The 21,433-nt window shown below is 36.9% G+C and overlaps 2 protein-coding genes across 2 annotated transcripts in view; one reads left to right on the forward strand and one right to left on the reverse strand.

The window, feature by feature from the left end:
• Window positions 1-464: 464 nt before the first annotated feature.
• On the forward strand, window positions 465-13,634 carry LOC107595064 (protein lin-7 homolog C). The gene is made up of 5 exons (XM_016285350.1): window positions 465-632; window positions 1,547-1,665; window positions 8,841-8,912; window positions 11,122-11,331; window positions 11,687-13,634. The coding sequence occupies exons 1-5, from the start codon at window positions 596-598 to the stop codon at window positions 11,852-11,854; spliced, it is 606 nt and encodes a 201-aa protein (XP_016140836.1). The 5' UTR covers window positions 465-595; the 3' UTR covers window positions 11,855-13,634.
• Window positions 13,635-15,444: 1,810 nt separating this feature from the next.
• The window catches only part of LOC107595066 (myosin binding protein C3), a 42,773-nt gene continuing 36,784 nt past the window's right edge, over window positions 15,445-21,433 (reverse strand). The window contains 5 exon segments of the mRNA XM_016285351.1: window positions 15,445-15,790; window positions 17,174-17,176; window positions 18,259-18,445; window positions 18,902-19,038; window positions 19,205-19,364. Of these exon segments, the coding sequence (XP_016140837.1) occupies window positions 15,759-15,790; window positions 17,174-17,176; window positions 18,259-18,445; window positions 18,902-19,038; window positions 19,205-19,364 (519 nt within the window). The 3' untranslated portion in view covers window positions 15,445-15,758.

The following is a 21,433-nucleotide window of genomic DNA, read 5'->3' on the forward strand; positions in this document are numbered from 1 at the left end:
CTTTTTTATCTGTACATTTGTTACATAGAATAAACGATGAAACCATTATAATCTAAAACCTATCCACAAAACCAGATTAGTATTGCCTGGCACTGCTCTGTTAACTATAGGGACTGTATCTTCTACCGAAACGGATGACACAAAATTAATTTTCATAATAAAATAGTATTTACATGAACATTTGCACTAATATAGTAAAATAAAAATGTATATAAAATGCTTACAGAAATTACACTGTACAGTCGTGCCAAACAGTAGCCTATCCTGTAGTTGTAACAATATTCACAATATATATAGCACGACTTCTAGTACCTTTTGCTTAAATATATTATATAATCCTCATATATAATACACTAAAATGATATTTCCTCGGGCTGCTCATATATATATATATTTCAAGTGTCTGTAGTGATATGTAAAGTGGCTGCACAGAAGTAGCGCAGGAATGGCGCTCTTGATTCGCCCTTTAATCTCTTTGCATTGGCCACAGCGCTTTAGCTCAGCTACAGCTAGCTAACGGCAACAAACACAGCACAGCAGCCGAGGCGTGAGTCTGGAGCTTTCGCCAAACGCAAACTCTGTATCCAGGGCTAAAATGGCCTCTCTAGGAGAACCTGTGCGTCTGGAAAGAGGTAAGCCGCTCACTGAAACACTTTCTGGTGCATGTAACGCTCAGGAGGTTGTGTAAATCACGCTTTTTGCTCTTAACATCCCGCTGTCACTTCATGAGGATGGATTAGTGGACGACAGCGAGTTAACTTAGCTGCCATTCATTGTATCAAATCATTCGTAATATTCAATCAATTCCACGACGTCTAGGAAAACGTATAAAATGTAAAGCGTGAATCTTTTGTCTGTCGTTAAAGCGGCGTGTTTACGTTCAAGAACAACACGAGGCTAACTTAGCTGTCAGAAGCGGTAATCTTTTGTGAGCACTGTTAGCATGGTCACTCGAGGACAGAGTTAATATTAGAGATCAGGGTATTTGATGGTTTCTGCTGGTTTAGTACAGTCTTTTAGTGACATCCTGACCAGCCAGCATCTTATTTGCAGTCCAAGTAACAGTTTATGGGACTTTATATTGTGAAGAATGAGTGTTGGCTAGTAGATTAGCAAAAGCACTGATTTATATGATCAGAGGTCTTTACATCTGTTATTTTGATATTCGTATTGTGTATTTTCTGAATGAAGAAGCTATTACTGTGGCTGAAGCGGAGAACCAAACATGTCTTTCCTTTAGAAGTTATTTAATTTTTTTAGGTTGATTAACAAATGACATTTCTTATTAGTTGTAGAGACGTTTGATACCAGTACATGCAAACCACGGTGGCATAATAATAATACAAATAAAACATGAGGCAAACAATTCTTTTTGTTTGTTTTATGGAGAGAGAATTACATTCTGATATATTTACATAACCATTTAATGTTTTTTTTTATTCCGCATAGATGTTTAATCAAAGACAGCATCTTCATTTTGAATGATGTAAATGATTATCCAAGGCTTTGGTCATGCCCTCATTGTTTTGCGTATGCTCTTTTCCAGACATATCTCGTGCCATTGAGCTGCTGGACAAACTCCAGAGAACAGGGGAAGTGCCTCCCCAGAAGCTGCAGGCGCTGCAGAGGGTTTTGCAGAGTGAGTTCTGCAATGCTGTACGGGAGGTAAGTGTGCCAGCACCACATTCATGCATTCAAATGAAATACAAGTCCTTACGTAATCTTGTAATTCGTGAGTGGAAAAAGTGGGGACTGTTTTGTCTCATTCATCTGTGTCGGAGTAAATCTGGCAAAAATGAAACCGACATTACTTTGAGGTGTGTAATTCAAGTGTTATTGTAAATGAAATATTGAGCATAATTTTAGGCTTTTTGGTTGCCCATGATGATTTTGAAAAACGGCGTATACCGCAGGCACAGTATAACGGAAAATGTTAGTGGTTTTGAAACGGTGAAAATTTCAAAGCGCGGTTTACCTTGATACCGGTAATCGGCCCATGCTTAGTACATTTTATAGATTTCATCATCATATGAAGTGAAAGCAAGAAAAGCTGTTTAATAGCTTTAACTGTGAGGTTTCTCTCTATAACAACGCAGATACTGGATGAAGAGAGGTGTGTAATCTGGATCTGTATAAATGGTGTTAATTGTGTTTGAACTGGTTTTGAGGAGCGTACATCTTTAGAAAGCGTCATGTTTGCTCAGAGTGATGAAAGGCTGTGTGAAAGCCATTATATGGAGATGGTTTTTGCATGTTTTATGCAAATGACTAACCTTGTGCACACGGTTACTCATTTAGAATACTCCAAACTCATTAACATTAGAACACGTTTAAAAGCAAGTTCGTGTCAGTTCGGTTGTTTTTTCTTCCTGTTAGAGCTTCCCCTGTGCATACAAATATGAAACAATCCACACAATTATTACAGTTTTTCCTGAATTGCTAAAACACTAAACCCCAATCTCTGAACCAGATTCTCACTAGCTTAAACCAGTTTGTCGAATAAAGCACTCCTTCTGCTAAACCTTAAACACGTTCAGGCAGTTAGGCTCTATTATTAATCTCATGCACACTTTTTGCAAAACTAAACACATTCTCATTCACTTAAACTGTGATGCATTTGTGCTGCAAAATGCTAAACACAAGCGGCAATGTTAAACACAACTAAAGCACAGTTGTCATCGTTTTAACACAACAATTCAAAATTGTTCACACTTCTTTCTAATGATGTGATCAAACCAACTGTACAAAATATGAGCCAGTTCAGAGTGCACAAGTGGCACAGGTGACTGAATGATGATACGAACAATAGATGGAAACAATCCGAGGAGGAAGAGTACATGTAAGGAGAGGAGGAAGAGGATGATGAGAGAAAGAGTAAGGTTTAGAGAGTGTTATCAAGGCTGGATCTGTCAGACCAGAGGATTTTTTTCTCTTTGTCTAGCAAAAAAGACTACATTACTTGTGATGTGGACAAAGTCCTCAGGCCGGACTCAAGCACAGAGACATCATGCTGAGACAGAATGAACCTCTCATTGACCCTGATGTTACAATTGCACAACTTACAGTATTTGAGTATACTGTAACAAGCTATTAATTTAGAGTTTTATTTGACCTTTTTGGCCTTTGCAGTTGAACTGCAGTATTTTTGCAGTATCCAAGTGCTGAATATATACAAACATTCAGTACTATTCAATATTCAGCACAATACTATTCTTGCAGTACATACAGTTGGCCTATACAATATATTCACCTTACTCAGTTGCAATAACTATACTTTTTTACAGAATTGCAAAATTGTTTACTCCATACAATATACTTTTTTTCTGTAATGTTCTGGATGCTGTGTTCTCCATTTTTCTCTGTAGTGTCTAATGAATGCTCTGTAGTGTTTTCTTTATTGACTCGTGTGTGTGTGATCTGAGAGCACTGTTTGATTTTAAGTGCAAGTGAAATGGTTTTGCAGAGATTGTTTGATTTTGATGGAAGAGTCAGAGGTTTCGTGAATTTAGTTTGAGTATTTGGATTTGTGTTTAAGGTTTTGAGAAAATGAGTGATGGTTTCAAGAAATGTGTTTTAGCAATTCAGAAAAACTGAAATTAATGAGACCCACTGTCTTAAAAATGCGTTGAACATGGTGTATAATGCTGGGGGGAACAAGGTGTGATGAAGGTACCAAAGAACGACATAGACCAAAAGAAAAAAATAGAGCAGACGGAAGTTACTTCATGCTCACAACCCCCCACCTCTCCCCTTTCCACTCAATTCGTTATAACTGAAATCTCCCTCATGCTCATTAGAGTAGTACATGGGTAGTTATTGTTGAGCAAAAGGACTGGATACTGGATATTGATTCTGATGTCCACAAATAGCATCAATCCATTTGTCTGTTTCAGACTGGGTATAAAACTCAGCTGTAGTGTTCTGTTGCACATGTAGTGAATCTAAGACTGTTGGCACTTGTCTGGTCTCCTCCCTGCTGCTTGGTCATCTGCCGCGCTTACTGAAGACTCAGAAGTCTCAGCGCAAGTGATGCTCACAGCAGAAATGCTGTTCTTTGCCTTGCATGAGAGCCTAGAATAAAGCAGGGGTTTCTGAAAGCAAAGATTTGTGGAAAGATTTATTTGCATAGTTAATGAAGATTATCATACTCCTGATATTGTCTGCAAATCTAGGCACTCATCTGAAATGATTAGGTCTATCATAAACTGTATTTTAAATTTTCAGCAACAATCTAAGAGTTTTTTTATATATATATATAAATAATATTGTCTTGTCACTGTTTATTTATTTGTAGGGATGCACTGATTAGGTAATTATTTTCATGTTACAGCCGGTAACTGATAAATGTTAAAAATCTACAGTACAGTATAGAAAATGGATACTCATTTTGAGATATGCTAAATATTAGGTCTATCATAAACTGTATTTTAAATTTTCAGCAACAATCTAAGAGTTTTTTTATATATATATAAATAATATTGTCTTGTCACTGTTTATTTATTTGTAGGGATGCACTGATTAGGTAATTATTTTCATGTTACAGCCGGTAACTGATAAATGTTAAAAATCTACAGTACAGTATAGAAAATGGATACTCATTTTGAGATATGCTAAATATAAAATTTAGCTGTAGTATTAAATTATTACTATTTTTAATGATTAATTTTGAGTGATGGCAAAGGTAATTTAGAATTCAGAAAATTCATCTTTGCCATTACAGGAATAATGCCTTTACTCCAGTCTTCTGGGTCAGAAATCATCACCCTTCAGAATCAAAATGATCCTTTAGAAATCATTCTAATATAAAACTATTTGAATTAGAAATCTGTTGTATAACATTATAAATACAGTGGGTAGGCTATAGAAAAGAATCACCCCCCTTCAAAATAATCACATTTTGTTGCTTTGCAGCCTGAAATAAAGACGGACACTGTTTTTTTTTTATCCAGCTGTATTTACTAGAGGTCGACCGATGTATCGGTTTTGCCGATTAATCGGCAAATTTAGAATTCAGAAAATTCATCTTTGCCATTACAGGAATAATGCCTTTACTCCAGTCTTCTGGGTCAGAAATCATCACCCTTCAGAATCAAAATGATCCTTTAGAAATCATTCTAATATGCTGATTTGGTGCTTAAGAAAAATTTCTTATTATAATCAATGGTGGAAAAAAATTTTTTTGAAATTTTTTTTTTTTTTTTGGATAAATAAAAAGCTTAAAAGAATAGCATTTATTTGAATTAGAAATCTGTTGTATAACATTATAAATACAGTGGGTAGGCTATAGAAAAGAATCACCCCCCTTCAAAATAATCACATTTTGTTGCTTTGCAGCCTGAAATAAAGACGGAGACCATTTTTTTTTTATCCAGCTGTATTTACTAGAGGTCGACCGATGTATCGGTTTTGCCGATTAATCGGCACCGATAGTTGATTGCTGGAACTATCGGTTATCGACAAAACTCCATGCCGACAGTTTTCCGGGTTGCGTCCATTGCTGGAGCGGCTGAGAAGGGTCTGCTGTCATTACACAGTGCGAGAGCGGCCTCTAGTGGTTAAATTAACACTGGCAGCACGTGCTATTTGTTTAGACACGTGATACTGCACGCTGAACAGAGCGGGAAACTTCAGACGCGGATTTAAATGCAGCCGACAGAAAATCCTGCCACGCCACAGAGCGCCATTCACATAGTTTTCCTTTAACTGGCATTATATTGGTCCCGAATCGTTGTTAATGTTCATAATGAATTGTGTATTGTGCATTTTCAGCAAAACGTTTGTCTTTCTGTGGCTCTAATAAAGTCTGTGTGCTTTCATTATAGACAATATCCATATGTATATAATTTTAATGCTATAGCCTTTGTGTATATATTTAAAGATGTGCATCTTTAAGCATGACAGTTGAAATGAAATGGTAACACTTTAAAATAAGAGTCCATTTGTAGCATTAAGATTAATGAAAGCTGTGTAAGTATTGTTCCTTGTTAGAGTGTGTTAATTTCAACATTTACTATTACTATTATTATAATTTGTTTACTACTACTACTAGTATGGTTAAGTACTGTTTTTGTCAATAAAGCACTATTTTAGTTTTTGACTAGTTTTAAAACTATCGGTTAATTAATCGGTATCGGCCAGTGTGGTCCAACCTAGCTATCGGTATCGGCAAAATCCATTATCGGTCGACCTCTAGTATTTACAGTGAAAATGAATCACCCCCTTGTGTCAGTATTTTGTTGAACCACCTTTTGCTTTAATGACAGCCTTTAGTCTGTTGGGATATTTCTCTGTCTCTACTAGCTTTGCACATCTAGACTTTGCAATATTTGCCCAATTTTCTTTGCAGAACTGCTCAAGTTCAGTTAAATTTGATGGTGACTGCAGTCCCTGCTGCAGAGAAACACCCCCATAACAGATATGGGGACTGTTAGGAGACCATGATGGTCAGAGGCCAGTGGGTGAATTTGGCCAGGATGCCGAGGTCACACCTCTACACTAAAGACATCCTGGGATTTTTAATGACCACAGAGAGTCAGAACCTCAGTTTAACGTCTCCTCCAGTCTTGGGCTGCAGGGCAATTATGGCCTTGCCACCCATAGTTGATTGTTTGCTTCAGTTGCACTACCAAGGACTGAAATGCTCCAGGAAAGCTCTTTTCATGCTGAGCTAATCAAAATGACCACAGCTGATCACAGTTGAAAGTCAAATGGATTTGCGTGCCATTGAGAAGGTGATTAGCTACACCTGAGGGGATTATCCTTTTTCCAACTCATTGATTCCGTTTTTTTATTTAATTATTATTATTTTTTTTTTTTTTCTGACATGTCGGTGTTAGGCCTATATCTTACACTTGGATGGTATAAGTTGCACTGAGTAAATACAGCTGAATAAAACAAAAAATAAAGCTTCTTCATTTCATGCTGCAAAGCAACAAAATGTGATTCTTTTAAAGGGGGGTGCTTCTTTTCTATACCCACTGTATCTTTACTTCCACTTGATAAATGTAATGCATCTTTACTAAATAAAAGTATTAATTACAGTGTATATCAGTCAATTTTAGATAATCAATTATATATCTAATATCGACTGATATTAGTAAATGAACAAAAAATCTAATATCAAATTTCTGATGTAATGTGCATTACTAATTATTTACTACTAATAAAAAACATTGTAAATTATAATAGTATTTTAGTTCAGTCGTTTGAATGTTGTTTTTAAAAAAGGGTACTGGTATTTTTTCTCCTCTCTTTGAGTGTGAGACTTGGAAATGCATCATTAGTTTACTATAAACTTCTGGCCCTTTAATAATATCTGTGCCTACTCAGTCTTATTACACCCAGCCTCTGAATGGACTAACTGTCTTTAATTTGCATGTTTTGTGACACCAAGGTACCCATGTTTTCTCTGGAAATGCTTGTTTAGGCAGTTGCATGTGATGGTGCTTGAGTTAAGTGTTGTACCTAGGGGGGTGCTTCTTTTCTATACCCACTGTATCTTTACTTCCACTTGATAAATGTAATGCATCTTTACTAAATAAAAGTATTAATTACAGTGTATATCAGTCAATTTTAGATAATCAATTATACAGAGGATCCCCAAATCCAGGTGTGAAAAACTTGTTGCATCTTTCCCAAAAAGACTCATGGCTGTATTCGATCAAAAGGGTGCTTCTACTAAATACTGAGCAAAGGGTCTGAATACTTAGGACCATGTGATATTTCAGTTTTTCTTTTTTAATAAATCTGCAAAAATGTCAACAATTCTGTGTTTTTCTGTCAATATGGGGTGCTGTGTGTACATTAATGAGGAAAAAAAATGAACTTAAATGATTTTAGCAAATGGCTGCAATATAACAAAGAGTGAAAAATTTAAGGGGGTCTGAATACTTTCCGTACCCACTGTATATCTAATATCGACTGATATTAGTAAATGAACAAAAAATCTAAAATCAAATTTCTGATGTAATGTGCATTACTAATTATTTACTACTAATAAAAAACATTGTAAATTATAATAGTATTTTAGTTCAGTCGTTTGAATGTTGTTTTTAAAAAAGGGTACTGGTATTTTTTCTCCTCTCTTTGAGTGTGAGACTTGGAAATGCATCATTAGTTTACTATAAACTTCTGGCCCTTTAATAATATCTGTGCCTACTCAGTCTTATTACACCCAGCCTCTGAATGGACTAACTGTCTTTAATTTGCATGTTTTGTGACACCAAGGTACCCATGTTTTCTCTGGAAATGCTTGTTTAGGCAGTTGCATGTGATGGTGCTTGAGTTAAGTGTTGTACCTTTTGTGATGAATGCGTAAAATAGTTGATTGGTAACTCAACAGCTTTGTCTCTTAAACATTTACACTTTGAACCTCTGAATGCTTGCTTGATTCTCAGATAAACATGCATGACTCGGAGTTGAATGCTGAGGCAGTGTGGTGGACGTATAATAAATTAATAATGGCCCTAAATGGAAGATGAAATAGTGGTTTAACATGTGCCAAAGCATCAAAACAAGCCATGTAAAGAGATTGATTTGATACCATATCCTCTTAATGGTGTGGCATTCCACTCACTAATTACAGCTGGTTTAAGGCACACTTGCTGTTTTTATGTGGCTGTTCACTGAAGATCTGATACAGACTAATGTGACAGCCTTTCAAGGTTGAATTATGATTCACAAGTAATTTAGTTGTGACTAAACTAAATGGATCTGGGAAACTGCCTCTTGTTTAAATTGTACATCTGTTTTTGTTTACATGGACGTTTAAGACCGTAGAGGTTGTACTTGTACTGTATTTGTGGGTTTGTGTAATTCACACGGTGTTCTGTCATTTTCAGGTGTATGAGCATGTGTATGAGACAGTGGACATAAATAGCAGCCCAGAGGTGAGGGCGAATGCAACAGCGAAGGTAAGTCACTGTATTTCTTTTAATTGAATAGACGGAATTTTTTTCTGTAACTAACAGTATTCTGCTAACTATTTTTAGCATGACAGTTAATCTCATTATCTGATTGGCTTGGTTGTAATGCCTTCTTTAACACCAGACTGATGGCCTAAAAATATATGAGCATCTTATTTGTGGCATGTGGCCATTCATACTTTTTTGGATATATTTTATTATATGAATAAATAAAATGATTTATTCATAAAATGTCATCTTTATATAATGTACATTTACGCTACCGAAAAAAAAAAAAAGGGTTTGCTAAGGTTTTTTTTTTAATGTTTTGGAACCTCACTAAGGCTGCATTTATTTGAACAAAAATACAGAACAAATATTGAACTATTATTGCAATTTAAAATAACAAATTTATACAATAACTAAAAAATATTTTTTTTACATGAATATATTTGAAAATGTATTTTATTTAGCAGCCTTTACACCAGTCTTCAGAAGCGCTGCACAATTAATCATTAAAAGATCACAATCTCGATTCAGACACGCAATCTCATTTCTAATTGACAACGATTCATTACAAATTATTTTGATAAGTTAAGAATCGTGGGAGATTCGTCATATCTATTTGAGACAAAAAATTTTGATTTTCAATTTATCCAGATTCATGCAGCGCCAGACTTCAGTGTCACATGGTCCTCATTCTAATATGATTTGGTGGTCAAGAAACATTTCTTAAAGGTATTGTTCACCCAAAAATGAAAATTCTGTCATTAATTACTCACCCTCATGTTGTTCCAAACCCGTAAGTTCATTTTCGGAACACAGATTAGGATATTTTTGATGGAATCTAACAGCTCTCTGACCCTCTCATAGACAGCAAGGGTACTACCAGGATCAACGTCCAGAAACGTAGCAAGGAGATCGGTAAAATCATCCATGTGACATCTGGGGTTCAACCATATGCGGAGGAGACTAATTGTTGAATAAAGTCGTTTTTTTTTTCTTTTGCACTCAAAGAGTATTCTCGTAGCTTCGTATAATTACGGTTGAACCCCAGATGTCACATGGATTATTTTTCCGATCTCCTTGCTACATTTCTGGACGTTGATCGTGTAATGCCGAGTTCACACTGCATGATTTTCAAACTCGTCGGATCGCCGTTGTTTTCACACTGCGGGACTATCTGGGGTAGCATTCAGTTGCTGCTGTGTTCACATTGCACGATGGATCGGAGACAGGGGGTTTCACATTGCATGACTTCACAATAGGAAGAATCGCCGACAGCTCTGTCTGGTCCGCAAACTACGTTTCACAACAAAACACACGCGAGAAGTGATAAGGAAATAACGCGAGAACCCATGTGCGTCAGACCGGAGTTCTCGCTAGCAAGACTGTAATTATAAAAAAAATATATATATATATAGCCCACAAATTGTCTGTGAGCTGATTTCCAGCTACAAGGAGAAAAAGAAAAACAGATTATGCAGGAGGGAGATGCAGGGAACAGGGATTGGGTGTTCTGCAAAGAGAGTTGGAGGTAAATAATTTTGCAGTAACTGTTATGCTGATGTTGTGGCTGGTCAAGCAAATGTTTGTGCTTGTGATAATTCACACTGCATGATTGTCTCTCGCGTGAACGAGCACCAATTTGCCTCTGATTTCGGGCATTTGTCGGCGATTTCGCAAAACCTGTCGGCGAGTGAAAAATCGGGCTAAAATCGTGCAGTGTGAACTCGGCATAAGGACCCTTGCTGTCTATGGGAGGGTCAGAGAGCTGTCAGATTCCATAAAAAATATCTTAATTTGTGTTCCGAAGATGAACGAAGATCTTACGGGTTTAGAACAACGTGAGGGTGAGTGAATAATGACAGAATTTTCATTTTTGGGTGAACTGTCCCTTTAAGAATGTCATAGATGAAAACTGTTGTTCTGTTTAGTATGTTTAAATTTATTATTATTAATGAGAAGTTTAAAAGAACAGAATTTATTTAAAATATAATTTTTTTTGACCAATTTAATGTGTTCTCGCTAGAAAAATATAAATTTCAATAAACAAAAATTCTACTGACCCCACACTTCTGAACAATAGTATGTACATATTATATATGTTCATATAAAATGTGTGTATAAGCACATTTATTACTACTACAAGATTAATAAATTGTGTTTATGCCACTCATAAGTGTTTGATTTATGACTATCTTCACTCCATTTCCAGGCTACAGTGGCTGCATTTGCAGCCAGCGAGGGTCATTCTCACCCACGTGTGGTAGAGCTCCCTAAAACAGAGGAAGGACTGGGGTTCAACATCATGGGTGGGAAGGAACAAAACTCACCCATCTACATCTCCCGCGTCATTCCTGGAGGCATCGCCGATCGGCACGGTGGCCTGAAGAGAGGAGACCAGCTGCTGTCCGTTAATGGAGTGGTATGTACATAGCTATAGCTTTGTAGACCAACATACTTCACATTAACAGGCACAAATAATTTATAATATTTCATAATACATTTTATTTTGACTTTATTTATTTATTTATGACTGTTTGAAATCGATTTTATAATAGATAAGTAGAATAATTTGTGAGAAGAACGTTTGATTGATGCATATGTAGGCTGAATGAAGTCAAGCTGTAATCGTATTATCTTGGACACTCGTGTGATTTCAGTTGGACTAAAGCATTTACATGACATTAAAAAAAAAAAAAAATGATTGCTGCTTTTTTTTTTTTTTTTTTGCTGAATTTGAACTTTTAAAGTGCATGTAAACTTTTTCTGTCTTTCAGAGTGTAGAAGGAGAGCACCATGAGAAAGCTGTGGAGCTGTTGAAGGCTGCTCAGGGTACAGTGAAGCTGGTGGTACGGTACACCCCTAAGGTCCTAGAAGAGATGGAGTCGCGCTTTGAGAAGTTGAGGTCTGCCAAACGCCGGCAACAGAACAACTTCCCCCAGTAGGGCGTCTCGCCTGAGCCCTCCACCCCTCCCATCTCTCCTTCCCTCTCTCTCACTTTCTCTGTCATTGTCTTTAATTCTTCTGCCATCTGTCTTCCTCGTTCACACTCGCTCACCCCCCCCTTCTCCAGCCAGGGATTAGCCACATGTTTGGCACTCCTTTTTGTGAAAATTTTCTAAATCCTCACCTCCTCAACAGTTTTTTAACAGTCTTTTCACACACTTCTTTCTCATAACATGAACACTACTACACTGGCTCTGGATGTTGTCATGTAGACATCACACACACATGTATTATTGGTGCATAACTAAGAATGTATTGTCATTTGGGATGTTGATTAGTTAGATATGCAAGGGGACCATTGCAATGTTCAACTCCTGAGGTCATCTGAATGAAAATGTCAAAAAAGTGCCTCAAGAGATTTACAAAAAAGCCCCCACTACATCCCATCGTAGGCTGTGTTTTATGGTCCAAACACAAAATGAGTGAACACTACAACCATGTTAAAATGCTAAATTACTGTAAGTTTCATCATCTCAGAATAACACATCATTGAGTGAAGGTTTTATGATGTATTATCATGTGCTTTTCTTATTGTTTGCCCACAGAAAAAGGAAAAGTCCACCAGAAATAAAAATAAATAAATAATAACATCTCACTTTGAGTCTCCAGAGCGATAAATGGCAGAGCGGTGACACAAGCATCCCATCAGTACTGCTGTTTTAAACGCAAAATGTCAGCTGTAAATATACTCCTGTACAAAAAATGCCAGACCGATATCGCTTACTGACCCAAACTGATTGACTCTTCGCATCATGTTTACAGTACAAACTGACATTTTTTTCTTTCATGAATGTGTGGGAAAAATGTACATTAACTGGTATATCAGCTCAATTGAGTTCAATATCAACCTTTATCAACAAGAATATTAAACTATTTGGGTTTGTTTAGACTCTTTTAGAGCCACAAAACATGTTACATACACTCCTGATTGCTCCATTTAAACAGTCAGCTTTTGATTGAAAATATGTGAATGGAGTGTTTATGAATAGTTCAACCAAACATCAGTTCAGAGGAGATGCTTGTGGCACTGTTTGGGTGTTAGATAAATAGAAAATGAATTGGAAAATACAATTTTTTTTTGTAACATATGCCCCTTAAAGCACACAGAAACAATGAAGCAGTTACCTAGCTATTATTCAGGCTTGCCTTCCAGTTATTGTTTGTAGAATTTAAGATTTTAATTTAAATCCTCACAGCAGAAACACTTAAGTTTAAAACCATAAGGAGAATTGTATTGTTTTATGGCTGTTTTATCGTTTGTTGTTTCATAACACTTTCTGAGTGTTAATGTGGCACTTGCCTTTCAGTCAGCTGTGGGTCCATATGTTACACCCAATTCACGCTGATCATTACAAAGATCTGCATCATGTTTCAGAATCAGTTCACTTAAATGGTTATATTAGCATATCATGAGGTAGCAACTGAGCATAATGCTAGCAAAACAGCAATGAATGCATAAAGGAATGTTTAAGAATACCAACCTTATTCACCATTCATTATATGAGACGTCTAAATGAAGCTCAAGAGAAATTGTGTATTAATTGGTGCTGTCATTTTCATTTTCTTTCATTTATTTTGTCCTATTTTTTTTTTTGAAAAGTCAGTAATTAATTCACGCATATCAATGTCTACAGGGAAAGAGATGCAGATCTCGAGCTGAGATTTGATCAGGTCTTCTCCAGATACTTTAGTGGCTAAAAATGCAGTCCCGTTACATTCATTACTGTTTTAGAAAAGAAAAAAAAGGAATTTCATTCACTTTAACCAAACTAGCACGCATTTAGCTAAACTCCAGAGGGCGCTGCAGGACAACAGTGTTACAATAGTTTGCTGGTCTCAGTCTGCACAATTTAATTACGTAAAATGATCAAAACTGCGAATACTTGCAATTTAATAGTTTTGAAAATTATAAATAATTACAATCTCATATAAACCCTCAGTAACAGGAAACATAGGTTAAAAGAAGCAAGCAACACAGAGTCGCAACATTCGCATCCATCAGTCTTGTGTCGTAATGTAGTGGCACACGCTCACAGACCAATGAACACTCGAGGGATCTGTCAGCCCAATTCAGTTTCTTGTCAGCGTTGTCATCGACTGTGTTCCGTCTGTCTCGGGTTGCATCTTTAAGACGGAGCACGCACGTCACCGACACCAAAAGCCTTACTGATTAATAACATGTAATATAAAAACAATCCCTCTAGAGAGTTTGAACTGTGTTCATGAAGAAATATCGGCCCGCTGACCGTATTAATGAATGGATCTGTCATTCAAACGCATCTCCTCAGGCTGTTTACCAGCCGCGTCCATCGAGTCAGAAGCTCAATTGAAAAATATTATAAAGGCTGGATTCGTTTTTTAAATTATGGATTAAAAACTTTAAAAAGTGTTAAATGAAATTATAATAATAAAAAAGTTTTATTTCCACATTCACACACATACGGTTTGTAATATTTTGGCCAATACGTAAAACCAGTTTATGTGTAAACAATGAAAGCAATACGGGTGTAACGTTACACAAGGACAGAGGCGCAGCTGCTAAACTTCAACATGGAGCAGCCCATCCACGGTCATTCTGGCACCTCGGCCATGATGGCATGTCTGGGCCTCATTGCAAACATTTCATTCTCTCAAACCCGCCACCAAATTGCCGTTGGAGAAAATTCCAGAACAAAGCCATGCGGGCCAGTCATGCTTTCTGCTCTCACTGAGTTGACGCTTCCAGATGGACTTTGTTACATTAATACCAGCAGCCTGTTGATGCTGGGACATACTTTGAACCGCGTGAGAGCCTAAAGCAGGGGTGCCCAAACTCGGTCCTGGAGGGCCGGTGTCCTGCAGAGTTTAGCTCCAACTTGCCTCAACACACCTGCCTGGAAGTTTCTAGTATGCCTAGTAAGAGCTTCATTAGCTGGTTCAGGTGTGTCTAATTGGGGTTGGAGCTAAACTCTCCAGCACCGAGTTTTGGCACCCCTGGCCTAAAGAATGCATTTATAGCCGTGCCATTGCTGGTGTAGACAGGAGAGTGCGAGACACCTGTCTGCCGCTCTCAGTGTGACTGTGACTGGGGTTTCTCAGCTAATTAATAGCGTGTGTTCGAGTGACGCATTTTGACGTGTCGTAGTTCAAAGAAATCTCTAGAAATTAGGAGAGGATTGTAACCAAACAATGGGATTATTATTTGTGTGTTGGGGAACCGAGTTTTGGCACCCCTGGCCTAAAGAATGCATTTATAGCCGTGCCATTGCTGGTGTAGACAGGAGAGTGCGAGACACCTGTCTGCCGCTCTCGGTGTGACTGTGACTGGGGTTTCTCAGCTAATTAATAGCGTGTGTTCGAGTGACGCATTTTGACGTGTCGTAGTTCAAAGAAATCTCTAGAAATTAGGAGAGGATTGTAACCAAACAATGGGATTATTATTTGTGTGTTGGGGAAAAGCCTATAACTCGCTAAAATGTGAGTGCAAAAGAGGAATACGTAATACAGTATTTAAATGAAAACCAGACAACATAAGCATCAACAAAAGTTTTAGCTTTATTTAGCATGTTTTGCATAACATCACATGTGGAAGGAAAATACTGAAATCACTAGACCCTACAGCATGGATCTTAAATACAATAACATGAAATGAAACAAAATGAACAAGCAATAAAGAAAAGCGAATCACACCTAAGCAACGGACCATGGGATGTGAGTGAGAAATGGGGAGCACAAGCAAATGAAGAAAACCACTGACATATTTCTTTGCTCTGTCATTTGATCACGGACATGTCATAGGATCAGTTTCAGGACAGAAGACAGAAAGAGGACAGTGTCACAGTTTCTCTAAACCCATTACGTCTCTCATTTCTTGCTGTCTTCTTTTGTGACTTGAGCTGCAATGAAGTGAAAGAACCATTATTAGATTACATCCTGCATTTGGGGGGGGGAGTAATTCTACAGTGGAGTTATCTACCACTGTAGAATTATCTAAAGTTACCTTCGGTGCTGGTGAAAATAATTCATTATACAGCTTTTTACATTTTGTTAATTTTGGTCATATACAACCGTAATGGATATTGTGTTATGATGTTTTATGTTAATTTGAAATTAATTATTCTTTAAAAATGTTTAGATGGAAGTGTATAATCTCAAATGTCCAAAATGTTATACAGGATTACAAACATGAGTTAGTGCACCTGTTGAAATAGTTTAGATATGCACTGCCTTTCAAAAGTTTGGGGTCAATTTTTAAAAAAGAAATGAATACTTTTACAGTTATTATTAAACAATGATGCATTGCATTTATCAAAAGTGACAGTAGAGAATTAAAAACAAAAATCTTTAAAGACTCGGAGAGAAAAAATTGTAAAAAAAAAAAAAATTAAACAGTTCAAGTGTTTTCAACACTGATAATAAGAAATATTTCTTCAAATCAGCATAAGAATGATTTCTTAAGGATCATGTGCTACTGAATCAGCTTTGCCATCACAAGAATAAATTACATTTTAAAATCTATCAAAATAGAAATCAGTTATTGTAAATTGTAATAACATTTCACAATATTACTTTTTTTTACTGTATTTTTTCATCAAATAAATTCAGCCTTGGTGAGCATAAAAGACGTCTTTCAAAATTATGAAAAACCTTACGGACCCTAAACTTTTGAATGGTAGAGTGCTTTAAATGTATGTGCAAAACTAATATGAGTTCTGTCAGTGTCTGGTGGCTCAGAGACCACTGGTGCATCTCATTTTGTTAACTCTGCATCCTTGTGCACTGAAAAAAAATGTTTCATTCATCCAATTAAAAAAATGTAGGGTAATGATTCACATCTATTTTTTTTTTAAATAAATAACTTGCCCTAATTTTTTTAATTGGATGAATGAAACATTTTTTTTCAGTGTGTCCTTTTCTCAGGTCCGTTGCAGGAATCTAAGCTCACAAGACACAAGAGAAAGATTGTAGGAGGAGAATGAATGTGTGCATCAGGTGTTTCGGCAAACTTTTTCATAGGATGTGCACCTGTGCATCCTTTCTCCTCTGAAAATTTCCCCTCTCCTCACAGTGCTTTTAGAGAATTGATTTGTCCTTCATGATGGCAGCATTTGATCAATTTCTGTATTGAGAAACACCCAGACATGCTGGACTTGAGAGGGTGGAGTGCTTTGTTAGAGAAAGTGCAGGCAGTGTGGGTGTGCTGGCAACACATGGGGCACTGTCATGCTTACCTTAGACATATTTCACACAGAGCAAACCTGAGCTTACTGTTTACTCACGATCTGAGAGACTGAGGGCGGTAGGGAATGTGAAGGGAAACAGGAGTTAAGGAGGAAGTATTAAAGTGTGACACACAACAGAAATCTTGGATCACTGGAAAGAGATCCATTTTGGAACAGACGCACTTCTATGTCCAATCCAACCCAACAGCTATTAACCAAAATGAAATTTCGATTTATGCCAAGACATGTTATCCGTGTTTCTTTATTTAGTTTGAAGTAAAATTATAGCGGAGTCATAAAATAAAATGTTAATACAGACAGAAGTATGGATGGACTTTTATCCGTATGTCTCGGCATATATCTATCATTTGATCATAACATAAGAGTGTTCTCTTATGTTCAGTGGTCATTCAGGTAAGTTTCATTCACTGATTATGGTCATCTCATTTGACTATTGGCATAATTTTTAGTGGAATACCCTAAAATATACAAAACTTAAAAAAAAGACTAGTTCAGTGGAAATTAAAACATCAAACTAATATAGTTATAAGCTAAAAAAAAAACATTTTCCCCCCATAAATAATAGGCACACTACCAAACGTTTGGGGTATGCAAGTAAAAATTGTGGCTAACCAAACAGTTGCTGGTCCCCATTGACCTTCATAGTATAGAATAAATGCTCTATAGCTAAATGGGGGACCATTCATTTGCTTACCAACATTCTTCAAAATATCTTCTATTCAGCAGAAGAAAGAAACTACTGGTTTGGAACAACTTGAGGGTGAGTAAATGATGGCAGAATTTTCATTTTGGGGTGAACCATCCCTTTAAGCAGCACAACTGTTTTCAACATAATGATAATAACAATAAATGTTTCTTGAGCACCAAATCAGCATATTAGAATGATTTATGGAGGATGTGGCACTGAAGACTTGAGTAATGGCTGCTGAAAATTAAGCTTTGCCATCAAAAAAATTAAATAAAATATAACATTACAAACATCTCACTTACCACAGACGTTTGAACAGAAATAGACAAATCAAATGTTATCTTTAGTATATAATATATAACACTGAGACAATTTTATCATCAACTGTTAAGCAAATCTCTCAGTAACTCTTGAGTTAGAGGCATGTACTTACGGCGCACTTCCAGTTTGCATTCTACTACGTCTTCTCCGCTGGAGTTGATCGCCTTACACATGTACACACCTCCATCAAACGGACACGGCTTACGGATCTCCAGAGTCAGCACACCCTGATTGCTGAACATACGGTACTTGGCCTCATTTGTAATGTCCATCTTGTTTTTGTACCATGTGATTTTAGGCTGCACAAAACATTAATATGGATTTAGAAATAGACAATCTTTACCATTTTCTTACATAAGCATTGATATGATAGATATTATTTTGTAATATATTTATCAGAATTATGTGTAAAACAAATTGAAGCCATTAAATATTTCATGAGCAAGGTGATATGAATTTTTTATTTTAGTTTTATAATAAGCACTACATGCTCAAAAGTAGACTAATTTGGACTCTTTTCAGTCCTTTTCTGTTTCAGCCTGACAATATCCCTGTGAACAAAGTGAGAACCTTTAGCATGAATTGTAATGCTGACTGCAAACCAGACCCCATCAGTGACCTTTTTATCTTACAAGTCAGACTTTTATTCTCTAGAATTGCTGAACAAGCATAAATTAGTCTGATGCTTCGGTGTTTCATACTACAGCCCTACAGTATAGTGCATGACCTTTGATATTGAGGTCGCAAGTGCTTACCTTAGGGATGCCTCTTACGGAGCAGCTGAGTGTAGCATTGTATCCAGCAATAACTGAGCGACTCATGAGAGGATGTGTGAACTTGGGGACCTCAGAGAAATCACGCTCTTTGTAGGAAGGAGGCTTGTACACAATGCCTGTAAAGAAAACCACAACATGCATCAGGAGATCAGGGGAGTCACATGAGAATTAGAAAGACTTTAAATACTGACAGCCTAACCACCAGTTTTTTTGCAGGAGTGCTCTTGCGATCTACACTGTTTACTAGTGAGCAAGCATGAGAATCTATCTGTGCACAGTCACCTGTTTTCTGGATGTAGGCGCTGTCTTTGGAGAGGCAAGGCTCTGGACTCAGACCAACCATATTCATGGCATACACACGAAACACGTACTCATTCCCCATGATCAGGTCTGACACCACACAGTTAGTGCGCCGATACTGCTCAAACACGATGTACCATTCCTGCAAAGAAGAGAAGAACCACACAAACATAATCATATGTTGTGTACGACACTGTCAGACACATTTTACTGTGATTAAAAGCCGTAGCTGTTCTCCTCTGAAACTCACAAAATCATGTCTCTTACATGAAAATGATTAAAATAATCCTTAAAATAATATATTTTATATAGACATATATTACCTTTCAGAAATTTAGGCTCAGTCATTTTTTTAGACAGAAATGAATACGTTTGTTCAGCAGGATGCATTAAATTGATTAATACTTAAAGTTAAAACATTTAATACTAAATGAAATGAAGGATCATGTGACACTGAAAACTGGAGTAATGGCTGCTAAAGATTCCTCGCTGCCATCACAGCAATAAATGACACTGTAATATATATTAAAATAGTAAAGATGTAATTTTTAAACTGTAATAATGTTTGACATTACAACTGTTTTTTTATTAAATAAATGCAGTCTTTGTAAGCATAAGTGACTTCTTTCAAAAACATTTGTAAAAATCTTACTGACATCAAACACTGAACACTGTGTATTTAAAAAGTATGATTTTGTTCAGTTTTTAAATCCCACATTAATCTTTTGTATTTATTGGACACGTTTCATGTTTATTTGAGCTGGCTATAATACAGTTTATGGGAGGAAAAATCATAGCCCATGTGTTAGTTAATTTAGAAATATAGGCACAAAAATGTGTCAAGAAAGATACATTTATCTGAAAGGCAAAATTACATGAGATTTTTTAAGCATAAACCTGCCTCACTAAATTCTTTATATTATTTATTTATTTGTTTGTTTCAATAGTTTTTCTAGTTTAACTATAAAAATAGATATAAAACACTGCATGTTCATTTTTAACCACTTTGTCATATGGTCACCAGCAAACAGTATGTGGGAACTACGTCACCACTTATCCTTGCTAATCTAAAACATTGTAGTGTGGTTCTCAGATTTCCGACTATACCACTGTAAAATCATTGTCCATTGTTATAGAGGATCGCATAGCGCATGTATTAAGCCAAAGTGTCGTTACTACAGTATGTCTGTGGGAGCAGTAGATGTTGAAGCAGGTAAATGGTCTGCCTGTGGATGTGCCCCAAAGCCCGCAGCTTAAAGTGCTTTTATATTTAGCAGCAGAGCATCTCCGATTTCTGATTGAGATTGGCCTGTGAAACCTGATAATCCGGTGTCTTCCTGCCTGCTGCTCTGGTCACAGGGAGAGGAATAGACTAGCTCTAACAATGAAACCTAAACCGGGTGCTTTTTATTTAGCCACTAACCTTAGTGGCTCAAGAGTACAAAGGGGTAAAGACAGCACTATAATGATAGCACTTAAATCAGGGCAAGGCCGTGGGCTAAGATTACAGCATGCTTGCACCGAAGGGGGCACAGGTGCTCCAGTTTGGTGTGCAACAAGGGTTCAGCAAGCATTTTGGAGATTTGGGTACTAGATGTTCTGGATGCTGTTCCCCTGGCTCACAATTCAGTGCCACTGGCCAACTGTATGTCACAAGAGAGGCTATAAACTCATAATCTCCCTGCAATGCTGTGCCATTGATGAATAGTGCACATACATTACTCAATTACCAGTGGTGTAGCGCCCCAGCAAAGGATGAACGCCTTGTGTTTTAAACAGTGACATGTAAGACTCCAAAATGGGCTATTAGTATTTGCACATTGTCACTAACTACTGCTGCTTGACTTCATGGAGTAAGGATCATTATGAAATGAATTTTAGCCACAGAAGAGGTGTTTTATCCAGAATTGTGAAGCTCTACACCTATGTGTGACTGTTTCTCCCATGACATACAGTGACGGGCACATGGTAATTTCAAGCCCTGACATATTTTATTAACATAATTTACAAGGTACAGTTATTAAAAATAACTGTACCTTGTAAGTGCCCACCTTGGTTGACGGGTTCATTCGAAGTTGTAGTTGAAGACTGATTGGGGTGGGGGACGGAGCGAGCGCAGGCACAATCATATTTCAAGGGATGCCGGCACCTCGGTCCTGACCGCATCACTGTCTTAGGTGTTTTTAGGGAATATTTACATTTATTCACATG

Source organism: Sinocyclocheilus grahami, unplaced genomic scaffold (assembly GCF_001515645.1).
Source record: "Sinocyclocheilus grahami isolate Dianchi unplaced genomic scaffold, SAMN03320097.WGS_v1.1 scaffold196.1, whole genome shotgun sequence".
Taxonomy (NCBI): Eukaryota; Metazoa; Chordata; class Actinopteri; order Cypriniformes; family Cyprinidae; genus Sinocyclocheilus; species Sinocyclocheilus grahami.

Bases quoted from the DNA above. Each gene is read 5' to 3' on its own strand.
- LOC107595064 (XM_016285350.1), top strand. From the start codon at position 596: ATGGCCTCTCTAGGAGAACCTGTGCGTCTGGAAAGAG. The intron at 1,666-8,840 runs GTAAGTGTGCCA...TGTCATTTTCAG, and splicing joins TCTGCAATGCTGTACGGGAG to GTGTATGAGCATGTGTATGA. The intron at 11,332-11,686 runs GTATGTACATAG...TCTGTCTTTCAG, and splicing joins TGCTGTCCGTTAATGGAGTG to AGTGTAGAAGGAGAGCACCA.